At 50.8% G+C, this 19,488-nt stretch overlaps 1 protein-coding gene across 1 annotated transcript in view; it reads right to left on the bottom strand.

The window, feature by feature from the left end:
- The window catches only part of Ccdc40 (coiled-coil domain containing 40), a 63,184-nt gene that overhangs the window by 25,488 nt on the left and 18,208 nt on the right, over positions 1-19,488 (bottom strand). The window contains exons 5-10 of the mRNA XM_045159564.1: positions 18,295-18,434; positions 16,891-16,974; positions 16,597-16,816; positions 9,953-10,110; positions 9,687-9,809; positions 3,889-4,010 (exon numbers count right to left, since the gene is read on the bottom strand). Of these exons, the coding sequence (XP_045015499.1) occupies positions 3,889-4,010; positions 9,687-9,809; positions 9,953-10,110; positions 16,597-16,816; positions 16,891-16,974; positions 18,295-18,434 (847 nt within the window). The remainder of the gene's footprint in view (positions 1-3,888; positions 4,011-9,686; positions 9,810-9,952; positions 10,111-16,596; positions 16,817-16,890; positions 16,975-18,294; positions 18,435-19,488) is intronic.

Raw genomic sequence — 19,488 nt, forward strand, 5'->3', positions numbered from 1 at the left:
GAGAGAGAGAGAGAGAGAGAGAAAATGGGCATGCCAGGGCTTCCAGCCACTGCAAACGAACTCCAGATGCATGCGACCCCTTTGTGCATCTGGCAAACGTGGGTCCTGGAGAATCAAGCCTCAAACTGGGGTCCTTAGACTTCACAGGCAAGCGCTTAACCACTAAGCCATCTCTCCAGCCCCCTTACTCATCTTTGATGAAAGTTATTTTTAGGGCTGGGATGTTACTCAGGGGTCAAGTGCTTGCCTAGCCCATGGAAGGGCCTGGCTCCCATCTCCAGTACCTTTCTAATCCTGGACCTTTTGCAAACACCCTGTATTAACAAATCTCAATAGAAAATCAACTTTTTAAAAAACGTATTTTTAAATATTTCATATTGTTGTTTGAGAGAGAGAGAGAGATGGAGAATGGGCATGCAAAGGCCTCCAGCCACTGCAAACGAACTCCAGATGCATATGCCACCCTGTGCATCTGTTTCCATGTGGGTACTGGGGAACTGAACCATTGAGCTTGGGTACTTAGGCTTTGCAGACAAGGGCCTTGACCACTGAGCAATCTCTCCAACTCTCAGTAGAAAATAATCTTTATGGAGTTAGTGACTATATCATGTTAAAAGTGTGTCCCTGGAGCTGGGGAAATGGCTCAGCACGTAACAGCACTTGATAAGCATATGCGTGAGGACCTGAGAGGGCCTGATTCTCCCTGAGTTCAATTCCCCAGCACCTATGTAAAAAGTTGGGCATGGCCATGTGTCCCTGTAACTCCAGTCCTGCAGGGAGTGGATACTGGAGAATTACTGGGACTTGCTGGCCAACCAGTCTGACTGAAAACCAGCAGCTCTGGGTTCATTGAGAGACCCTGTCTCAAGGAAACAATATGAAGAGATACAGAGAAGATCACCTGATGTTCTCCTCTGGCCTCTGCATGTGTGTGCATGGGGTGCATGCATGCATCTGTACATGCATGTACATATGCCACACACACGTGCACACACAAAAAGCATATCGCCAAGGATAAGTGAATAATTGTGACCGAGACAATGGTCAACACCTCGGAATCATGCACTCCAAGGACTCAGGTTACCCTCAGGAAAGCAGGACGCGACTGCATCTTAGCTTGAGGCGCGGGGCGGCAGAGCGCCCACAGCTCCACCACCCACATCAGCACGTGTGAGCATCAGCCCGGGGCAAACTCAGCCTTCCAGAGCGGGAAGCGTGGACTGCACGCTCTCAGAGCCATCCTGCTGCCTGGGGACACAGTTTTCACAGGATGATTTTCCATCATTGAATTGTCCTCGCCAGCAGTCTGATTCCTGGTGACCCTGGGCACACGGGACACTGGTGTGACTAGGCCCTTCCTGCTGGGCAACAGGGAGAAGAAAGCCAGCTCCCATCAATTGCCCATACTGGCCCCCATCCTCGCTGTCACGGGGTAACGACAATACACCCACTGAGACTCTGCTGGGGCCACACCAGGGCCCGCTGCACTGGGTGGCTGTTTTCCCCTAACTATGCCTCTGCCACTGCTGCCCATGCCCCAGCTCAGGACAGAGGATTGAGACTTCCAGTGCCTCCACCCGCCAGGTGATAATACGACAGATGTCAGGGGATTCTGAGCTGCCACTGGAGGTCACAGTCCTCTTGGGCAACACTTGCAGATGGGCATGCTCTGCTCATGTCTGTGCACGTGCTGCTGGCACCTGAGAGTCTTAGCTCCTTGGGTAGCAGAGCATTCCCAGACCCAGTGGTGCAGAGTGGTTCCAAGTCGCACTGTGTGGATCGCCCAGAGCCCAGAGGCATCTCAGCAAGCCGCAGGCGGTGACTGCGCTGCTTCCTTGGGAGAGCTGCAGGGCACCTTGTTAAGTGAAAGATGTGAGGCACAGATGGCACGCTGTGTGGTACAAGGCAAGAGGGGAGACACCACCCGTGCCCTCAGGGCTGCAGGGACAGATGGGGTGACCCAGGACACCCGGAGCTGTGCTGTGGGCAGGATATTGAAGGCTTGTGGGGTGGGGAGGAGGAGGCGGCATGGCTTGTGATTTTACTGTGTCTGTAACTGAGCTGCTATCTTATCTGTCCCAAGAATGGCATGGCCAAACCAGCTAGAGACAACATGGAAGGAGGCCAGGGAGACTGTGCAGAGAGGATTCGTGAGGGTATGAGAGAGCTGACAGTGACAATGCCATCGAGCTGTTGCCACCACCTGGGATGTGGCACAGGCTCAGGCCATAAGCCGTGGAGGGCAGACTGAGAGAACCTGACCTGATCTGGCCTTGACCTCTTTGAGGTTGACAGGCTGCCAATCACGTGATAGAAGGATCGGGTGAGAAGCATCAGCTACGGGGGCGGCCAACACCGCTCACAGGAGCAGCTGGCCAAGGCACAGGGACCAGGCTGGCAAACTGCAGGTGGGCAGCAAGAACAAGGCCGCATTCAGCTGTAGCTGGCCTCACTTCCACCTGAGCATTGAAAATGAGAAACATCTTCAGGCATTTCCCTGAGCCATTCTACCAAGCTGTTGTTGGCTTTATATTGTTGATGAAAAGAAATTAAAAAAATTTAAATCCATTACTGTTCACATAAAATGTCTTATGTCTTATTTTGGACTGGGGAGATGGCTCAGTGGTTAAAGGCACTTGCTTGAAAAGCCTGCTGACCAGGGTTCTATTCCCCAGGACCCACATAAAGCCAGATTCGCAGTGTGGTGCATGTGTCTGGAGTTCTTTTGTAGGCACCAGAGGCCCTGGTGTGCCTATACTTGTTCTCTCAAATACATAAATAAATAAATTTTTAAAAAGTATTTTATATTTTATTTATTTATTTACTCAACAGAGAAAGGGGGGGAGAGAGAGAGAAAGAGAGAGAGAGAGAGAGAGAGAGAGAATGGGTGCACCAGGGCCTCCAGCCACTGCAAATGAAGTCTAGATGTGTGTGCCCCCTGTGCATCTGGCTAACGTGGGTCCTGGGGAATCGAACCTGGGTCCTTTGGCTTTGCAGGCAAATGCCTTAACCGCCAAGCCATCCCTCCAGTCCAATAAAAATATTTTTAAAAATGTCTTATTTTTTGTAATTTTTTTCTTTCTTTTTTTAAAAATTTTATTAACAACTTCCATGATTAGAAAAAGTATCCCATGACAATACCTTCCTTCCCCCCACTTTCCCCTTTGAAACTCCATTCTCCATCATATCCCCTCCCCATCTCAATCAGTCTCTCTTTTAAAATGTCTTATTTTTAAAAGCAAGCAATAAACACGCCTCAGTTTTGTTTTCTTTCCATGCTAGGGATGAAAACTCAGGCCCTGTGCGTACTAGGCAAGTGCTAAGAGCTTAGCTGCGCACCCCTCCCTGCCTGGGACCAGGAAGAAAGTCCCTTCTCCCTGTGGGCCAGGGCCTAGTGACCTGGCGGAAGCCAGTTGTTCCCTGGAGGCCACAAGCACCAGCCAGAGGGAAAGCTCAGCCAGCAAGATGGGAGCCAGGAGCCGGAATCAAGGAGACCCTCCTGCTTCCAACTTCTGACCCAGGCCCCCCTCATGGCCTCTCTTGTGCATATCTGGGAACTAAAGCAGGACTTTAGCTGGAATGCAGCTCTTGGAAGAACAGTTGGGAAAGGCTGGGCTCTGGTGGGTAACTGATCAAAGGTATAGCTTTATTTTTCACTGATAAACACCTTTTCTCTTTCTCTCTCTGTTACCCTGCCTAGACATTTGGGCTGGAAGACTAAGTTGCTCCCGGTTCTAGAGAGTGTTGGGGCACAGTGAGGAGCTCTTGGGGCAGAAGCTGGGCTGCAGGACCCCTTGGTGCTCAGGTGAAGGGGTCCTGCTCTGCCCTGCCAGGCCCCATGCTGCTCTGTCTCCTTGTACCCTGGGTGGTGCCTCCCTGGGGTGGTACCTGAGTGCCTCCAGCACAGTCCTGTATGCCTCGTCTCGATGTTTCATGCCCACCAAGCTGGTGGCCCATTGCTGCAGAATGCGTTTCTTCTCCATACTGATGGCATCAATCTCTGTGATGGCCTGTGGTAAAGGTGGGTCACAGGCAGCAGGGGTGAGCCACAGGGTGGTGGTTTGAGTCGCATGTTCCCCCATAAACGCATGTGTTCTGAATGCTTGGTCCGCAGCTGATGGCAACTCGGGGGGTGGAACCTTGCTAGAGGAGGTGTGCTATTGGGGAGTGTCTTAGGGGTGTTATGGCCAGCTTCCTTTTTATTAAAAAATTACTTTTATTTTTATTTATTTATTTGAGAAAGAGATAATAGGTATGCAAGGGCCTCCAGTCACTGCAAACTCCAGATGCATGAGCTACTTTGTACACCTGGCTTATGTCGGTCCTGGGGAGCTGAGCCTGGGTCTTTAGGCTTTGCAGGCAAGCACCTTAACCACTGAAACATCTGTCCAGCCCAGCCAGCTTCCTTTTGCCAGAGGTTGGCCCACTCTCTTGCTGCTGTTTTCCACCTGCTGTGGCAGAGGTGATGTCCGGCCTCTGCTCACGCCATGCTTTCCCCTGCCCTCATGGAGTTTCCCCTCAAGACTGTAAGCCAAAATAAAAACTTTCCTCTCATCAGCTACTTTAAATTTTTTAATTAATTATTATTATTATTATTTTTTTTGAGATAGGGTCTTACTCTAGCCCAGGCAGACCTGGAATTCACTTGTAGCCTCAGGCTGGCCTTGAACTCCCAGTGATTCTCCTATCTCTGCCTTCCGAGTGTGGGATTAAAGGTGTGCACCCACCATACCTGGTTCAATTTTCTATTTTTTAATATTTATTTATTTATTTGCAGGCAGAGAGAGATGGGGGAGAGAGAGAGAGAGAATGGGTCACCAGGGCCTCCAGCTGATGCAAATGAACTCCAGATGCATGCGCCACATTGTGCATCTGGCTTTATGTGGATACTGGGGAGTCAAACCTGGTTGCCAGCCTTTGTAGGCAAGCGCCTTAACCTTAACCCCAGCCCCCCTCCCATCAGCTGCTCTTGACTGGGCGCTTTGTCTCAGCAGCAGGAAGGTAATTACAACACACAGGCATGGTGGATGCCAGGGTCCACTTTCTATAGCCCACTTCTCAGCAGCCCACCGTCACTTCTCTTAATCCACACTCAGAAGAGGAACAAGAGGAAACTGAGCTTCGTTTTGAAGGGCAGACCTGGGCCCCGTGTGAGCCTCTGGGACTGTGGAGCTGAGTGCTGGGGGCTGGGAAGGAGGAGGGTGACAATGGTCAGAAAACTGGACACCAAGGCAGGGCCTGTTGAATGTCATGGATGGGGCTGAGGTCGCCCCAGCTGCAGGGCTCAACACCCCTGCCCATAAGGAGCCCACGCCATAGGAGGAACATCTGCGTCATGGTGGACCAGGGCTCACGGGGAGGCAGCCCTCCCTTGAGAGGGTAGCAGGACCCCCAGGGCTAGGGGACAAGGAGATCCAGAGGGAAGGCAGGGTGGGCTGAGGTTGGATGTTCTGGAGTGACATGGAGGCTGCCAGGGACCAGCAGAGCACACGGCTCAGCCCGGGTCGTGGATGGCTTGGAATTTACTCCAAGGGTTCATATACTCGGACACAAAGGGTAAGGTTGCTGCAGCTACCCAGACTCAGACCCAGTGTGACACTTGTGTGTGCTCTGGCCACGTCACCTCACCTAGAACAATGTCCCCAGATGTGACACAGGTACAGTGGCAGCAACTCTTTCCTGGGTTTGCAGTCAAATGATTTAAGAGCCTGTCTGGGGCTGGAGAGATGGCTTAGTGGTTAAGGCACTTGCCTGCAAAGCCTAAAGACCCAGGCTCGAGTCCCCAGAACCCATGTAGGGCAGGAACATACGGTGGTGCATACATCTGCAGGTCATTTGCAAAGGCCCTGGTGTGCCCATTTTCTCAAATAAGTAAATAAATAAAATTTTGGGGCTGGAGAGATGGCTTAGCAATTAAGGCACTTGCCTGCAAAGCCTAAGGACTCAGGTTTAATTCCCTAGCACCCACTTAAGCCAGATGCACAAGGTGGTGCATGCATTTGGAGTTTGTTTGCAGTGGCTGGAGGCCCTGGCAGGCTCATTCTCTATCTGCCTCCTTTTCTCCCTCTCTCAAATAAATAAAAAAAAAATATTTGAGAGCAAAAAAAGTATTTTGAATGTCTGTCTGCCAGCCCAGCCTCGATCCTGTTTATTCTGGGTTCCCTTCTGAACACGTGGGTAGAGAATTCCTAATGGAACGTGAGAATCTTCCCGTGGAATGTAGAGTCCAGAGTGACTGCCCTATGGGACATCCCAAATAGGAAAAAGTCACAGTGCCAGACAGGAAGGAAGGCAGGGTCACCCCTGGAGACACTTGTCTCCACCAGGAGTTTTAAACCCCCATTTGGTCAGTTATTGCAGTGCACACAATGGCAGGGATCACGATGCCATGAGCAGGGAGGCGTTTTGTATTTGGGTGAGTCAGAGGCTAAGCATTCTGTTCTGTGCTAGTGAGCAGCGCGTGCACATGTGCCAGCTACAGCAGCAAGTGGGGATCCACATCCCGGCGGGCACCTGTTCACCTGGCCTGTGGTGCCATGCAGGTGAGGAGCCGCCTTCCCATGTGTGTGCTGAGGCCGCGAGCCGGGTTCTGTTGACCAACGTGCAGGTTGAGATAGACGAGGCACTGCTGAAGTGCGTGTGTGTGTGCGTGCGTGTGACTGTGTGTGTGCCTGCGTGTGTGTCTGTTCTTTGTATCCTCTACGAAAAAAGTATTAAGTGGAGCTGGGGAGATGGCTCAGTGGTTAAAGGTACTTGCTTGCAAAGCTTGCTGGCCTGGGCTTGATTCCCCAGGACCCATGTAAAGCCAGAGGAACCAAGTGGGGCATGCATCTGGAGTTCGCTTACAGTCCCAAGAGGCCCTGGCATGCCCCATACTCACTCTCTCTGCTCACAAATAAATAAAAATAAAAATGATTTAAAAAGAACATATGTCATACCTCTTTCCATGTTACTTTGAGCTGGGGAGATGGTTTATCAGTTAAGGTGCTTGCCTGCAAAGCCTGTCAACCTGGGTTTGATTTCCTGGTACCCATGTACAGCCAGATGCACAAAGTGGCACATGCATCTACAGTTCATTTACAGTGACTAGAGGCCCTGGCGCTCCCTCTCTCTCTCTCTCTCTCTCTCTCTCTCTCTCTCTCTCTCTCTCTCTCTGTATCCATCTGCTTGTAAATAAACAAAATATTTAAAAACATTACTGGCATGCCCATGTCGTCACTTCCTTGGAGTGAGGACCAATAGTGAGTGGGCTGACTGGGGGTCTTGGCTGAAACTCTGACAGTTACATGGAGACCCTGGTGGCCCTCCGGTTCCTTCACTAGTAGCCAGCTTGGCAAGGGGCTTGGAGCCTCAGCCTTCCCTATGGTAGCTTCTTGCTGGTTCACGTGAGGAGTGGGCACTGTGCCAGCCATGACCCTGGAACTGTTATGGGTGCTGGGAGGAAAGCTGAGCAGAGCCCTGAATCCCACGGAGAAGGTCAAAGGTACCGATGGACTTAAAGAAAGAAGAAACTCTGGCTAGGCATCATGCCAATGCCGCCATTGCAGTAAGAGCTGGGTGGCACTTTGTGGGCCTCAGGGCCTCCTTGCACCTCTGCTGCGCTGTGGATGAGTCTGCCCTTCCCAAACTCATCGTGAAACTGAACCCCCACCATGAGATGGGAAGAAGTGGCACCAGTCTCTAAAAGGCTGTTAGGGCTCTGTTCCCACGGGCGGGTTAGTGGGCTAATGGAGGGCTTTTATCTAGAAAAGCCTGCTTGGCTAGGTGGTCACCCACTCCCTGTTCTCCATGACACGATGTGCTGGGCCGCCCTGAGACCCTCCAGCCAGGCCCTAATAGATGTGGCCCTCGCCCTTGGACTGGACCATGAGCCAAGCCCAACCTCTTTCCTTGGTAACTTCTGGGGTCGTGGTACTGCGCGGCCAGTGGGAAGGACCAAGACAGCCCCAACCCAGCAGCTGCTGGGAGTCTGTCTCCTGGACGCCCCCTCTCTTTATTCTGTCCTTATCTATACAGGTCTGCTCGTTGTGATGTGCAGCCTCCACCCAGCTCTGTTAGGGCTCTGCTCGTGTGGGATGCTTGGACGGGCCTCGTCAACAAGATCGGGTACCTGCCTTCCTCTTGTTTCTTCTAGTACCCCGTTTAGATATTTGATTCCATCTGTAATTCACTTTAGGAACTGGCTTCTTCTGGAATCCTCCCCTCCATCAAATACTTGATTTTATCTGTAACTCACTTTAGTAACTGGTATGAGGAAAAGATTTAATCTTTTCCCCAAATGGTTAACCAAGGGTTCCAACCCCTTCAAATACATAAGTCATTTCTCCTCAGCAAACTTGTACTAAATTTCATGGAAACTGGACTGGTTTGGGGCTCTGTGGGTGCTAGCGGCTGGTCGTCAAATATTGGGTCCAGTAGCATATTGCTGTAGTGTCCAAGAGCTTTGTGGTTTATTTGAAAACTTGGCAGGACAGCACCAGGGTGACCCAGGTCCCAGTTTGCTACGGACTCTGCCAGGTTACCAGGGAAGGATAGATGTCCCGAGAAGCCTTCAGTACTAGGCAGACTGGGACAGTCAGCTCCTCTGGGAATCCTCCCTTCTAAAACAACTCTTAATTTCCAGATAAAGTCAAGAATCATTTTGCTGATTCAAAAAATGGTTTTCACCCCGAGATACAGATTCTGACACCTAGGCAGGAGGTGAGTCCTCACTCTTGCCCCAACCTGGGACCAAGTGCCCTTTCAAGTTTACTGTGTCCTCTGAGCCTTCCCTACACTGGCCAATGTGGATGGTGACTCCTGGGTTTAAAGAGAACAGTCACTGGGTACGGTGGTGCACATAAATACGGTGGTGCACATAATCCTAATACTCAGGAGGCAGAGGTAGGAGGATCAATATGAGTTCAAGGCCAGCCTGAGACTGCATAGTAAATTTCAGGTCAGCCTGGACTATACTTATGAGGGGAGGGGGGTACATTCTTGGGCTGGGAAGATGGCTCAGTGGTTAAACATGTTTACTTGTATAGCCTGCCAGCCTGGGTTTGATTCCCCAGTCCACACAAAGCCAGATGCATCTGTACATGCATCTGGAGTCAATTTGCAGGGCCTAGAACACCTGTTCTCTCTTATAAATAAATTATATATATATATATATATATATATATATATATATATATATGTATGTATATACACACACACACATACACACACATTTAAAGCAAAAAAAAAAAAAAAAAAAAAAAAAGGCTCCTGATGTTAGTTCCAGGAGCTGAGCATGGACCCACAGGGAATGACTTCTGAGCTCTGCTTCTACACGGAGCACAGAGGCAGACACTGCCTGGAAACAATGCTGCCCACAGTGCTGAGATCTGTCAACAAGACCTCAGTCCTTCGAGGAAGAGGCCAACGTAGGTAAAGTCAGCACCGGAAGTGCCAGAAGAGAATAGAATTCCTGACTTCCTGGTAGGTCCTGCCACCCACCCACTGGCCATCAGTCAGCTCATATCTCCTGGAGACCCACATGGCCATGGTCCAGGATTCTCAGATTCTGGAGATGTGCAGATGTACAGAGCAGCTTACTGACCAGCTGTGGACCCAGCTTGTGGCAGGCACTCGCTAACAGGCACATTGGCGCTGTCCAGGAGAGTCTGTCAGCCCGAGTGTAGACGCTGGGGAGATGCTCTTACCTCGCTCACTGCTTTCCTTAGGATCCGGGTATCCTCAGCTTGGGCAATGTACTGAGCCTCCAACACAGAGATGTTTTCTTCCAGCAGGTGAGCCCGCGTGGTGAGCTGGTCCACAAACAGGTCCTGGAAGCAGAAGAGGGGCCGTGAGGAGCCACCCACACCTCATGACAATTCTCTAGCAACCCTTTCCCAAGTGGAGACGTTTGGGGAGTGGCAAGGTCAGGTTCCTTCCCGGAGAACCTCAGGCCCATGGTGACAGAGCACACCTGCTTTCTCTTCTCCACCTCTGCGCGCATTCTCTCCATCTCGGTCTTCTTCACCACCTGCTTCATGACGCGGATGTCATCGCGCACGTCCTGGTCTATGTTCTGCATGTAGAAGACGTGCAGAGCCAGGTTCTCCAACTCGGTCTGCAGGGCGGCCACTGGGGAGGGGGAGACTGTTCAGCACCGTCCCCGTGATGCCCTGGGGCTTGGGACCAGGAGGGGTCAGCACTCCATCTGGTACCCTTCTGCCATTGCGGGGGGACCGGGGACACTTTGTGCTTGTGTGATGTGTAGTGTATGCGCAGAGGTGTGTGCCCGTGTGCGTGTGTGTGTGTGTGTGTGTGTGTGTGTGTGTGTGTGTGTGTGCTGGGGCCAGAGGAGAACTTCTGGTGTCGTTATCATTCATCCACGTGCTCCCTTGAAATGGGGTCTCCCCTTAACACGGAACTGCTGTCCTTCAGTAAGCGGACTGGGGTTACAGAAGTGCTTGGCCATGACCAGCTTTTTTGTTTTTTTTGAGGCAAGCCAAACAGACTGGCCTTTTTTTTTTTTTAAATGGGGGACAGAGAGAATTGGTGTGCCAGGGCCTCCAGCCACTGTAATTGAGCTCCAGATATACGTACCATCTTGTGCACTTGCATCACCTTGAGCATCTGGCTTACCTATGTGTGAGCTGAAGAGTTGAATATGGGTCCTTAGGCTTCTCAGGCCAGTGCCTTAACTGATAAGCCATCTCTCCATCCCATGTCCAGCTTTTTAAAAATTTACTTTTTATTTTTAAATTTGATTATTTAATCAAAAGGTTGCACATATAGACTTCCTCTCACCCCCCTGCCCAAATTCTGCTGAGCAGTTTCTTTGTCAAGAAATCTTCTATATTATTCTTTTTTGAGAGAGGGGGTGGAAGAGAATGAATATGGGCATGTCAGGGTCTTTTGCCACTGCAAACGAACCCCAGACTCATGTGTCACTGTGTGCATCTGCCTTTATGTGGGCTCTACGCTTTATGTGGCTGGCAGGTTTTGTCAGTAAGTGTCTTTTTTTTTTAAAAAAAATTTATTTATTTATTTATTTGAGAGCAACAGACACAGAGAGAAAGACAGGTAGAGGGAGAGAGAGAGAATGGGCGCGCCAGGGCTTCCAGCCTCTGCAAACGAACTCCAGACGCGTGCGCCCCCTTGTGCATTTGGCTAACGTGGGACCTGGGGAACCAAGCCTCGAACCGGGGTCCTTAGGCTTCACAGGCAAGCGCTTAACCACAATGCCATCTCTCCAGCCCCAGTAAGTGTCTTTGACTGCCGAACCACTGCCCCAGCCCATGCTCAGCTTTTCATATGGGTTCTGGGGAGCTAAACTTGGCAGTCTCTGGCAGAAAGGTCCCCATGTTTAAGTGGCAAGAATTCATAAATGCTGAGCCATATCCCCAACCCTTTGTATTTATTTATTTGTAATCAGAGAGATAGAGAGGAGAGAGACAAAGAGAAAGAGAAAATGGGCATGCCAGGGCTTCGAGCTGCTGCAAATGAACTCTAGATGCATGTGCCACCTTATACATCTGGTTTTACATGGGCACTGGGGAATTGAACTCGGATCATTATGCTTTGCAGGCAAGTGTTTTAACAGCTAAGCCATCTCTCCACCCCCCCCCCCTTTTTGAGACAGGGTCTTGTTCTGTTGCCCATGCTGGTCTTAAACTTATGATCCTCCTGCTATAACTTTCCAAGGGCTGAGGTGATAGGTGCATTCCACCACACTGATTGGGGACTTTAAACTGTTAAGACTTATACTCTGCTACCAAAGGATTTACAGTCAATCACAGAGGGAGAAAAAGAGAGAGAGAGAGAGAGAGAGAGAGAGAGGACAAATATGTATGTAGTAGCCGGGCATGGTGGCACAAACCTCTGATCCGAACACTCTGGAGGCAGAGGCAGAGGCAGGGCCATGGGGCTGGAGGCCAGCCTGGGCTACATGGTGAGCTCAGGGCCAGCTGGAGGAGAGCCAGCTCGTAAACGGTCCTTCAGACAAAGCCCAGCAGATAGTGCACAAGGGTGGGTTTGCTGGTGTCTGTTAAGAAGCTCACAGGCAAGATTGTTCATGTTGAATTTCCAGTTTAAGTGGTAAGCAAAAATGACTGAATCATGTAAAGTAAAAACATAAAATAGAAAACCACGTTCTCTCTCTCTCTCTGCATCCACGAATTGCAACAAGCCCATCACCTATTGGAGACCTTTGGATATCTGCAGTGGTATCAGTTACAAGGCCTCATGTCCGCCACACAGGTTTATTACCACTTAAAGCTTTGAGCCTTGGGGTCAGAGGAAGAACCCAGGCACAGAGGGAAGGCTGAGGGCCACTGAGGCCTTGCACTGGCAGGGCCAGGGCGGTGTGGCCAGCACTGGTGAGTTCATCTCTCAGGCTGGGCCTCTGGGAGGTAGTGCCATCCTTCACTCCGAGTTCCACAGCGAGTTTTCGTCTCTGAGTTGACTCTTTTTAATGAAACTCCCAGGAGATTGTTGTAAAACTAGTATGCCAATTAATTTAGCTATTACTCAATCAGAATCTCCAGAGGTGTAGCTCAGTGGTGAGCACCTGCCTAGTGTGTGCAAGACCCAGGGTTCCACCCCCAGCACTGCAAGGAGAAACAAAAGATGTGCGTGGACACTGGTGTGTGAAGCACAGGTCTTAACACATCAGAGGTGGCCAGCTTCAGGTTGCTTTGGAGTCAGCTGTCACTGACAGCAAAGCTTAAACTCAGGGAAAAAGAAAGTCTTGGGCTAGAGAGATGGCTTAGCGATTAAGGCAGTTGCTTGCACAGCCAAAGGACCCAGGGTTGATTCCCCAGTACCCATGTACGCCAGATGCATCTGGAGTTCATTTACAGAGGCTGAAGGCCCTGGTGTGCCCATTCTCTCCCTCTCCCTCTGTCTCTCTCTCGCTCAAAAAAATAAATAAAATGATTTTTTTTTAAAAAGAAAACAAAGTTTTAAAACATAACATCATGGAGAATCTTCCAGCACTAGAGAATTCTCTAACTCCCATGTGGAAAGACTCCCTAGCAGGAGGGCAGTAGAAGCAGATGGAGGTCAGTTTGAGGTGTGTTCTGGCCCTGCTGTTTTTTTATTTTTTAAAAATGTACTTATTTGAGAGAGGAGGTAGAAAGGGAGAGAAAAAAATGGGCATACCAGGGCCTCCAGCTACTGCAAGCGAACTCTAGATGCACGCCTCCTTGTGCATCTGGCTAACGTGGGTCCTGGAGAGTAGAACCGGAATGCTTTGACTTTGCAAGCCAACACCTTAACTGCTAAGCCATCATCTCTCTAGCCCCTCTGTTGTTTTTTCAGGGTAGGGTCTCACTGTAGCTCAGGCTGACCTGGAATTCACTATGTATGCTCAGGGCGCTCAAGAACTCACAGCGATCCTTCTACTTCTGCCTCCCTAGTGTTGGATTAAAGGCGTGTGCCATTATGCCTGGCTCACTGATGATTTCTGCAAGTGTTTCTTCTGTTCTCCTCCCTCCTGCTTCCATCCCTCCAGAGTGTGCTCAAGGGTGGTTACTTGAAGGAGCCCACGGTGCACTGGCTTTCCATTTCTTCTTCTTCAGTCTTTTCTTTTTCCCCTCTGATTCATTCTGGGATGCTTCTGCGGCAGTGCCCGGAGGTGCCAACCCTCCATGTGCACTTGCCTGTTTAAACTCTCACTTATTTGGGCTCATGCCTGTGAGTGAGATGTGGACAGAAGTTTATGTGTGCTTGGTCTGCGACACCACCATGCCCCTGTGAGGAGACCCTGCTTTACCTTCCACTGTGCACCGACCTGTGTCCCCTCAGCCTATACACTGACACTCTGATCCCTCCGGTACCTGAGAAGTTCACGGCATTGGGCACAGGGCCTTCAGAGGGGTGACTGGGATCAAACATGGTCACTATATATAGTGGCCCTAATGCAGACTGACCAGTGCCCTTAGGAGGAGAGATCAGGACACAGGGATAGAGGGAAAGGATATGCCCATCACCAAAGAGAGGGACCTCAGGAGGACCAGCCCTGCCAACACCTTCCAGACTCGGGAGCTGAGGGATGGAGAATTTCTACTGATTAAGTCACCCAGTCCATGAGCTTGGTGTGACAGCAGAAACAGACCACTTCACCTTACTGCCTGGGTGTGCAAGGCGTGCACTGCATACTTCCTTAAGAGCACTGAGGGAAGCCCTCTTCTGTGCTGGTTGAGTTACTAAAAGTTAATATTTCAATTACCTTTCTAAATTTTCTTTTCTTCAGCTATTTAAAAAATATTTTTATTTGTTTGTGAAGAGAGAGAGAAAAAGAGAAAGAATGGGTATGCCAGGGTCTCTTGCTGCTGCAAACAAACTCCAGACACATGCACTACTTTGTGCATCTGGCTGTACGTAGGTACTGGGAAATTGAACCCAGGATAGCAGGATTTGCAAGCAAATACCTTTATTCACTGAGTCATCTCACTGACCTCCCCCTTTTTTAACCAAAAGCTGCTCTACGCACGCCTTTTCTTTTTCTTTTGGTTTTTATTTTTATTTACTTATTTGAGAGTAGCAGACAGACAGAGAGAGAGAAAGAGGCAGAGAGAGAGAGAATGGGCGTGCCAGGGCCTCCAGCCACTGCAAACGAACTCCAGATGCACGCGCCACCTTGGGCATCTGGCTCACATGGGTCCTGGGGAATGGAGCCTTGAACCAGGGTCCTTAGGCTTCACAGGCAAGCGCTTAACTGCTAAGCCATCTCTCCAGCCTTTTTTTTTTTTTTTGAAGTAGGTCTCACTCTAACCCAAGCTCACCTGGAACTCTATAGCCCAGACTGGCCTTGAATTCACATTCATCCCCCCATCTCCACCTCTAGAGTGCGAGCGTTGAAGGCGTGTGCCACCACGCCCAGCTTATTTCTTCAGCTGTTAATGAAGGTCAAAGCGCTCCTCGGGTTCATGGTCAGCGGCATCTTCTTTCTCTGACTTGCTTGCTCGTCCTCTCGGCTGCTCTTCTACCATCACAGTCATCTTTGGTTGACTGTTGGTTGCGTCAAAAACATGACAGGCAGGAGTTTTGCATGTCCCTCCATTCCCGTTACTCTATGATCTATATTATGTGAGACCAAGAGATATTATGGGTCACCTAGGCCAGCTGGGCCCTTTGAAGGTCGAGGGCTTCTGCTACTTGGTGGCCAAGGGGGAGTCCAGAAGATTTCAAGGACAGAAAGAATTGGACATGGAGAATTCCACGTTGATGGCCTGAAGGCAAGGGCCTCTCCTTCACCCGTTCTGAGTCAGGCCCTCCTCACCACGGCTAGATGACAGGACGTTGCCTTATATGTTCTTCTCACACTCCTGTAATTTTCTCAGGCCCTTATTATTATTTTCTTCTGTGTAGGGTGAAATAGGGATCAAAGTAATTCTTTTCTCTTTTTCTTTCTTCCTCCTCCTCTTCTTCTTTTTTGTTAATTTCAATGCAGGGCTTCACTCTAGCCCAGGCTGGCCTTGAACTTATAGCCATCTTCCTACCTCTGCTTCCCAAGTGCTGGAATCAAAGGAGTGTGCCATTAAACCTGGCGTATTTCTTTTTTAGATATCTATATATTCAAAAACTATTAATGGCTTAGGCAATGTGTGGGCTGGGGCAAAGGCTCAGTGGCTGAAGGTGCTTTTTAGCAAGCCTGCTGACCCAAATTCGATCCTTCTTGGTGCCCATGTAAGGCAGGGTGGAAAGTGGTGCAGGCATCGGTAATCACGATGTACCTATGCCAATGGGAGGTGTAGCTGGGAAAACCTGGAAGCTTGCAAACGGTATCAGCAAAATGAGAGAGACCCTGGTTCAAAAGCAGATAGGAGGGGCTGGAGAGATGGCTTGGAGGTCAAGGCGTTTGCCTGCAAAGCCAAAGGACCCCGGGTCGATTCTCCAGAACTCACGGAAGCCAGAAGCACAAGATGGCGCATGCATCTGAAGTTCGTTTGCAGTGGCTGGATGCCTTGGCGTGCCCATTCTCTCTCTCTCTCTCTCTTGCTTCTTTCTCTCAAGTAAATAAATAAATAAAATATATTAAAAAAAAAAGCAGATGGGAGGGGAGGAGAAACACCTTGAGGTTGTCCTCTGACCACACTTGCACCACGGCACGTGTGTGTGTGTGTCTGCACGCGCACGTGTATGTGGGTGTATGTGGGTACATGGGTGTGTGCATGTGCATGCCCCCACAAACGCAACCTGCACATTGTGTAGCTTGTAATAGCAATTCCAAAGTTAATACCCCTAAGGTTCTCTTTAAGCATTTGACAGTCTTCACAGTATCTGTTTCTTTTGGCATGTGTCTCTGTGTGTGCTATGCATGCGTGTAGCCACGCTCACTGTGTGTGTGTGTGTGTGTGTGTGTGTGTGTGTGTGTGTGTGTGAGGGGGCTGAGTTTATTTGTCCGTGGCGGGTGTCCTCCTCAATCACTCTCTACCTTACGTGACAGGGTCTTCACTGAGCTTAGACAAGCCAGCCAGCAAGCCCTGGGATGTCAGTGTCCCACCTCCACTGGGAATGTTAGGTCTGCCCGTCCCCTCTGCCAGGGCTCCTCAGTGACGCGGGGGACGCACACCTACGGGTGCTCATGGCGGGGTTGCCCCAGATCCCTGGGTGCCTTACGCTTCTTGTGCTCCTCTCTGGTGGCTGCGTGGGTCTTGTTGTAGAGCACGCGGGCTCTGTACAGCTCCTCTTCCTTCTGCCGCCTCTGGCAGGAGGCGATGGAGTGCTTGTCGTGGCTCTTCTCCAGCTGCATCTGCAGGCGGGCCAGGTGCTGCTGGACCCCGTAGAGATTCATGCCTAGCTCCTGGTGCTGGGCTTGGGTTTGCTTGGTGGCCACATCCTGTATAGCAGAAACAGGGTCATGGGACGGGTGCCCTGGCGGCCAGGCCAGGTGGAAGGCGGGGGTGTACACACCAGCTCTTGGATCTCCAGCTGCAACTTGTCTATCTGCCGGTTGAGGTAGCTCTTCAAGGCCTCCTGGAACCTGGTCATCAGGGGCTAAGACAACAGAAAACACACGTGGTCACTCTCCTGCTCCAGGGCTGGCCTTGGCCTGGGATCCAGTGGCTCTCCCTCTGTGTGTGTGTGTGTGTGTGTGTGTGCAGTGCTGAACGTAGACGGTTTCCCAACTGTAACGTAAGTGGAGGTTCAAATACACATGCTCTGACAACACACTTTTAGAAACGGGAAGTTTATTAAGCGTGCCAGGAGGGGAGCCTAGGTGTGGAGGCAGTATATGGTGGTGGGTCAATGTGTGTGTGTGGGGGAAGTAGGGTGTACAAGCCAGGAAGGGAGGGAGTGACAGAGACGGGGTGTAAATAGAGAGAGGAAGACTGGAGGGAAAGCATGGAGAAAATGAGGGGAGGTGGGTGAACAAACAGAATGGGGGCCCAAGGCCTGGACAGAGCGGTACAGAGACAGATATGGAGAGACAGACAGAGGAATACAGACACTTCCGTCCGAGGAGAAAGGGAGAGAGAGAAGGAAATGGCGCAGGCCTTTTATGTCCGTGTCCTTGGGGCCTGGTGAGCTGGCCAGTAGGAGGAGTGGGCGGGGGCTTGTGGGCCAGTGCTCAAGGGAGGAGACAGGTGGCTGGGCGGGGGTGCTTGAAGGCCTCAGTTTTGTCCAGTGGGATGGGGAAGGAGCCCTGAGATTAAAACCAACCAGACCTCCTACTCTGAAATACAGTTCCATGCCAGGCCAAAGGGTGGTGAGCTTCAGGGATGCACCTAGACTCATCAGGGAGCCCCGGGGATGCTGAGCAGTGCCCAAGGTGCTATCATCAAATGAGTGCTCAGAGGATTCTCCCAGGGTGCTCTGGGCTCCTTCCCTGCTTCTCAGAGCACCACAGCTTTCCAAATGAGAACTTCAGGTCCAAACCCGCTTTTGCCCTGTGCTGGGAGCCCCAGACAACGAACTTCCATGTGGTTGGCTCAGTCAAGGCAGTGGATCTCAGTGCGAGTGACTTGGTACTTAAACAACCCTCCAACACTCTGCGAGCTCTGAACACACCTTTGGTTGTCTCGGCACAGCGGCAGGTGAAGTGTGACTGGCTTATAGCAGGCGGAGGCCAGGGAGGCAGCCGTGTAGTCTACAAGGCCCAGGCTTGACCACAGGGTGACCCCGCCCAAATGCCAGCGGAGCTGAGGTTAGGAAGCACATGTTGTAGGTATATGAGAAGAGCCAGGAAGCAAGCGCACTAATGCACGTGGGCCAGGGGACCGAGGGGTGCTGGGGAGGGGGTCGGAAGGCAGAGGGAGGCCCAAGTCACCTTCACCTGTGTAGGGAGAAAGCAAAACCTGACTGATGTTTCCTTACGTGATCCGGGTCCAAAACCACCAGCTGGGATTCCTGGTCCTCGTCGCTCCCTTCAGACTCTACCCTCTCTGCCAGGGCCTCTTCCTCGGGGCTCTGCAGCTGGGCATGGGTGTCCTCCGGGGGATGGACAGCCTGCTGCTCTGCAAGTGGGAGGGACAGTAAACATCGTCAAGGCCTTAATCAGTGCATTCTGGAGGAGAAGGCAGGAAGGCCCGAGATTGCAATGCGGGGAGGCCTCAGGCTCTACAGTGTCTCCCACTCATTGACATGACACAGTCCACAGAAAGAACCACGTTTTAAAAGTAGCTAAGGAAGCAACGTACACAGGAAGAGAGAGGAGAAAGGAGGGGAGTTACTGAGGGACTCATCAGGTTGTTAGTTTTCTTTTTGCAGGGGCAGGGTCTCACTCTGGTCTAGGGTGATCTGAAACTCACTCCAGCCTAGGCTGGCTTGAACTCACATCAATTTTCCTACCTCAGCTTTTCCAGTGCTGGGCTTCAAGGCAAGAGTGACCACAGCTAGCAGAGTAGTTATTTATTTATTTATCTATGAAGGAGAGAGAGCGAGAAAGAGAGATAGATAGACAGACAGAGAGAGAGAGAGAGAGAGAGAGAGAGAGAGAGAGAGAGAGAGAGAGAGAGAGAATGGGTGTGCCAGAGCCTCTAGCCACTGCAAACGAATTCCAGACGCATGCACCACCTTGTGCATCTGGCTTATGTGGGACCTGGAGAATCAAATCTGGATCCGTAGGCTTTGCAGGCAAGCGCCTTAACCACTAAGCCACCTCTGCAGCCCTTATTTATTCTTTTGTAACATGGGTTCTAAGGCCCTCATGTTTGCATGGCAGGCACTTTGCAGAAGCATCTCACCAGCCCGTGGCTGCTTCACTTTCGTTTTGCCGGGGACGGAGTCCAGGGCTTCTTGCACACTAGGTAAGTGCTCTGCTCATCCCAACTATACCACCAGCCCCACCCCCTTTTTTTTCCTTGGTTTTTCGAGGTAGAGTCTTGCTGTAGCTCAGGCTAACCTGGAACTTACTATGTAGTCTCAGGGTGGCCTGGAACTCACAGTAATCCTCCTACCTCTGCCTACCCCAAGTGCTGGGCTTAAAGGTGTGTACCACCACATCCTGCTCCTCTAGTTTTTAAATTTTAATTAATTTATTTGAGAGAGGAAGAGAGGCAGATAGAGATG

Source organism: Jaculus jaculus, chromosome 9, assembly GCF_020740685.1.
Source record: "Jaculus jaculus isolate mJacJac1 chromosome 9, mJacJac1.mat.Y.cur, whole genome shotgun sequence".
Taxonomy (NCBI): domain Eukaryota; kingdom Metazoa; phylum Chordata; class Mammalia; order Rodentia; family Dipodidae; genus Jaculus; species Jaculus jaculus.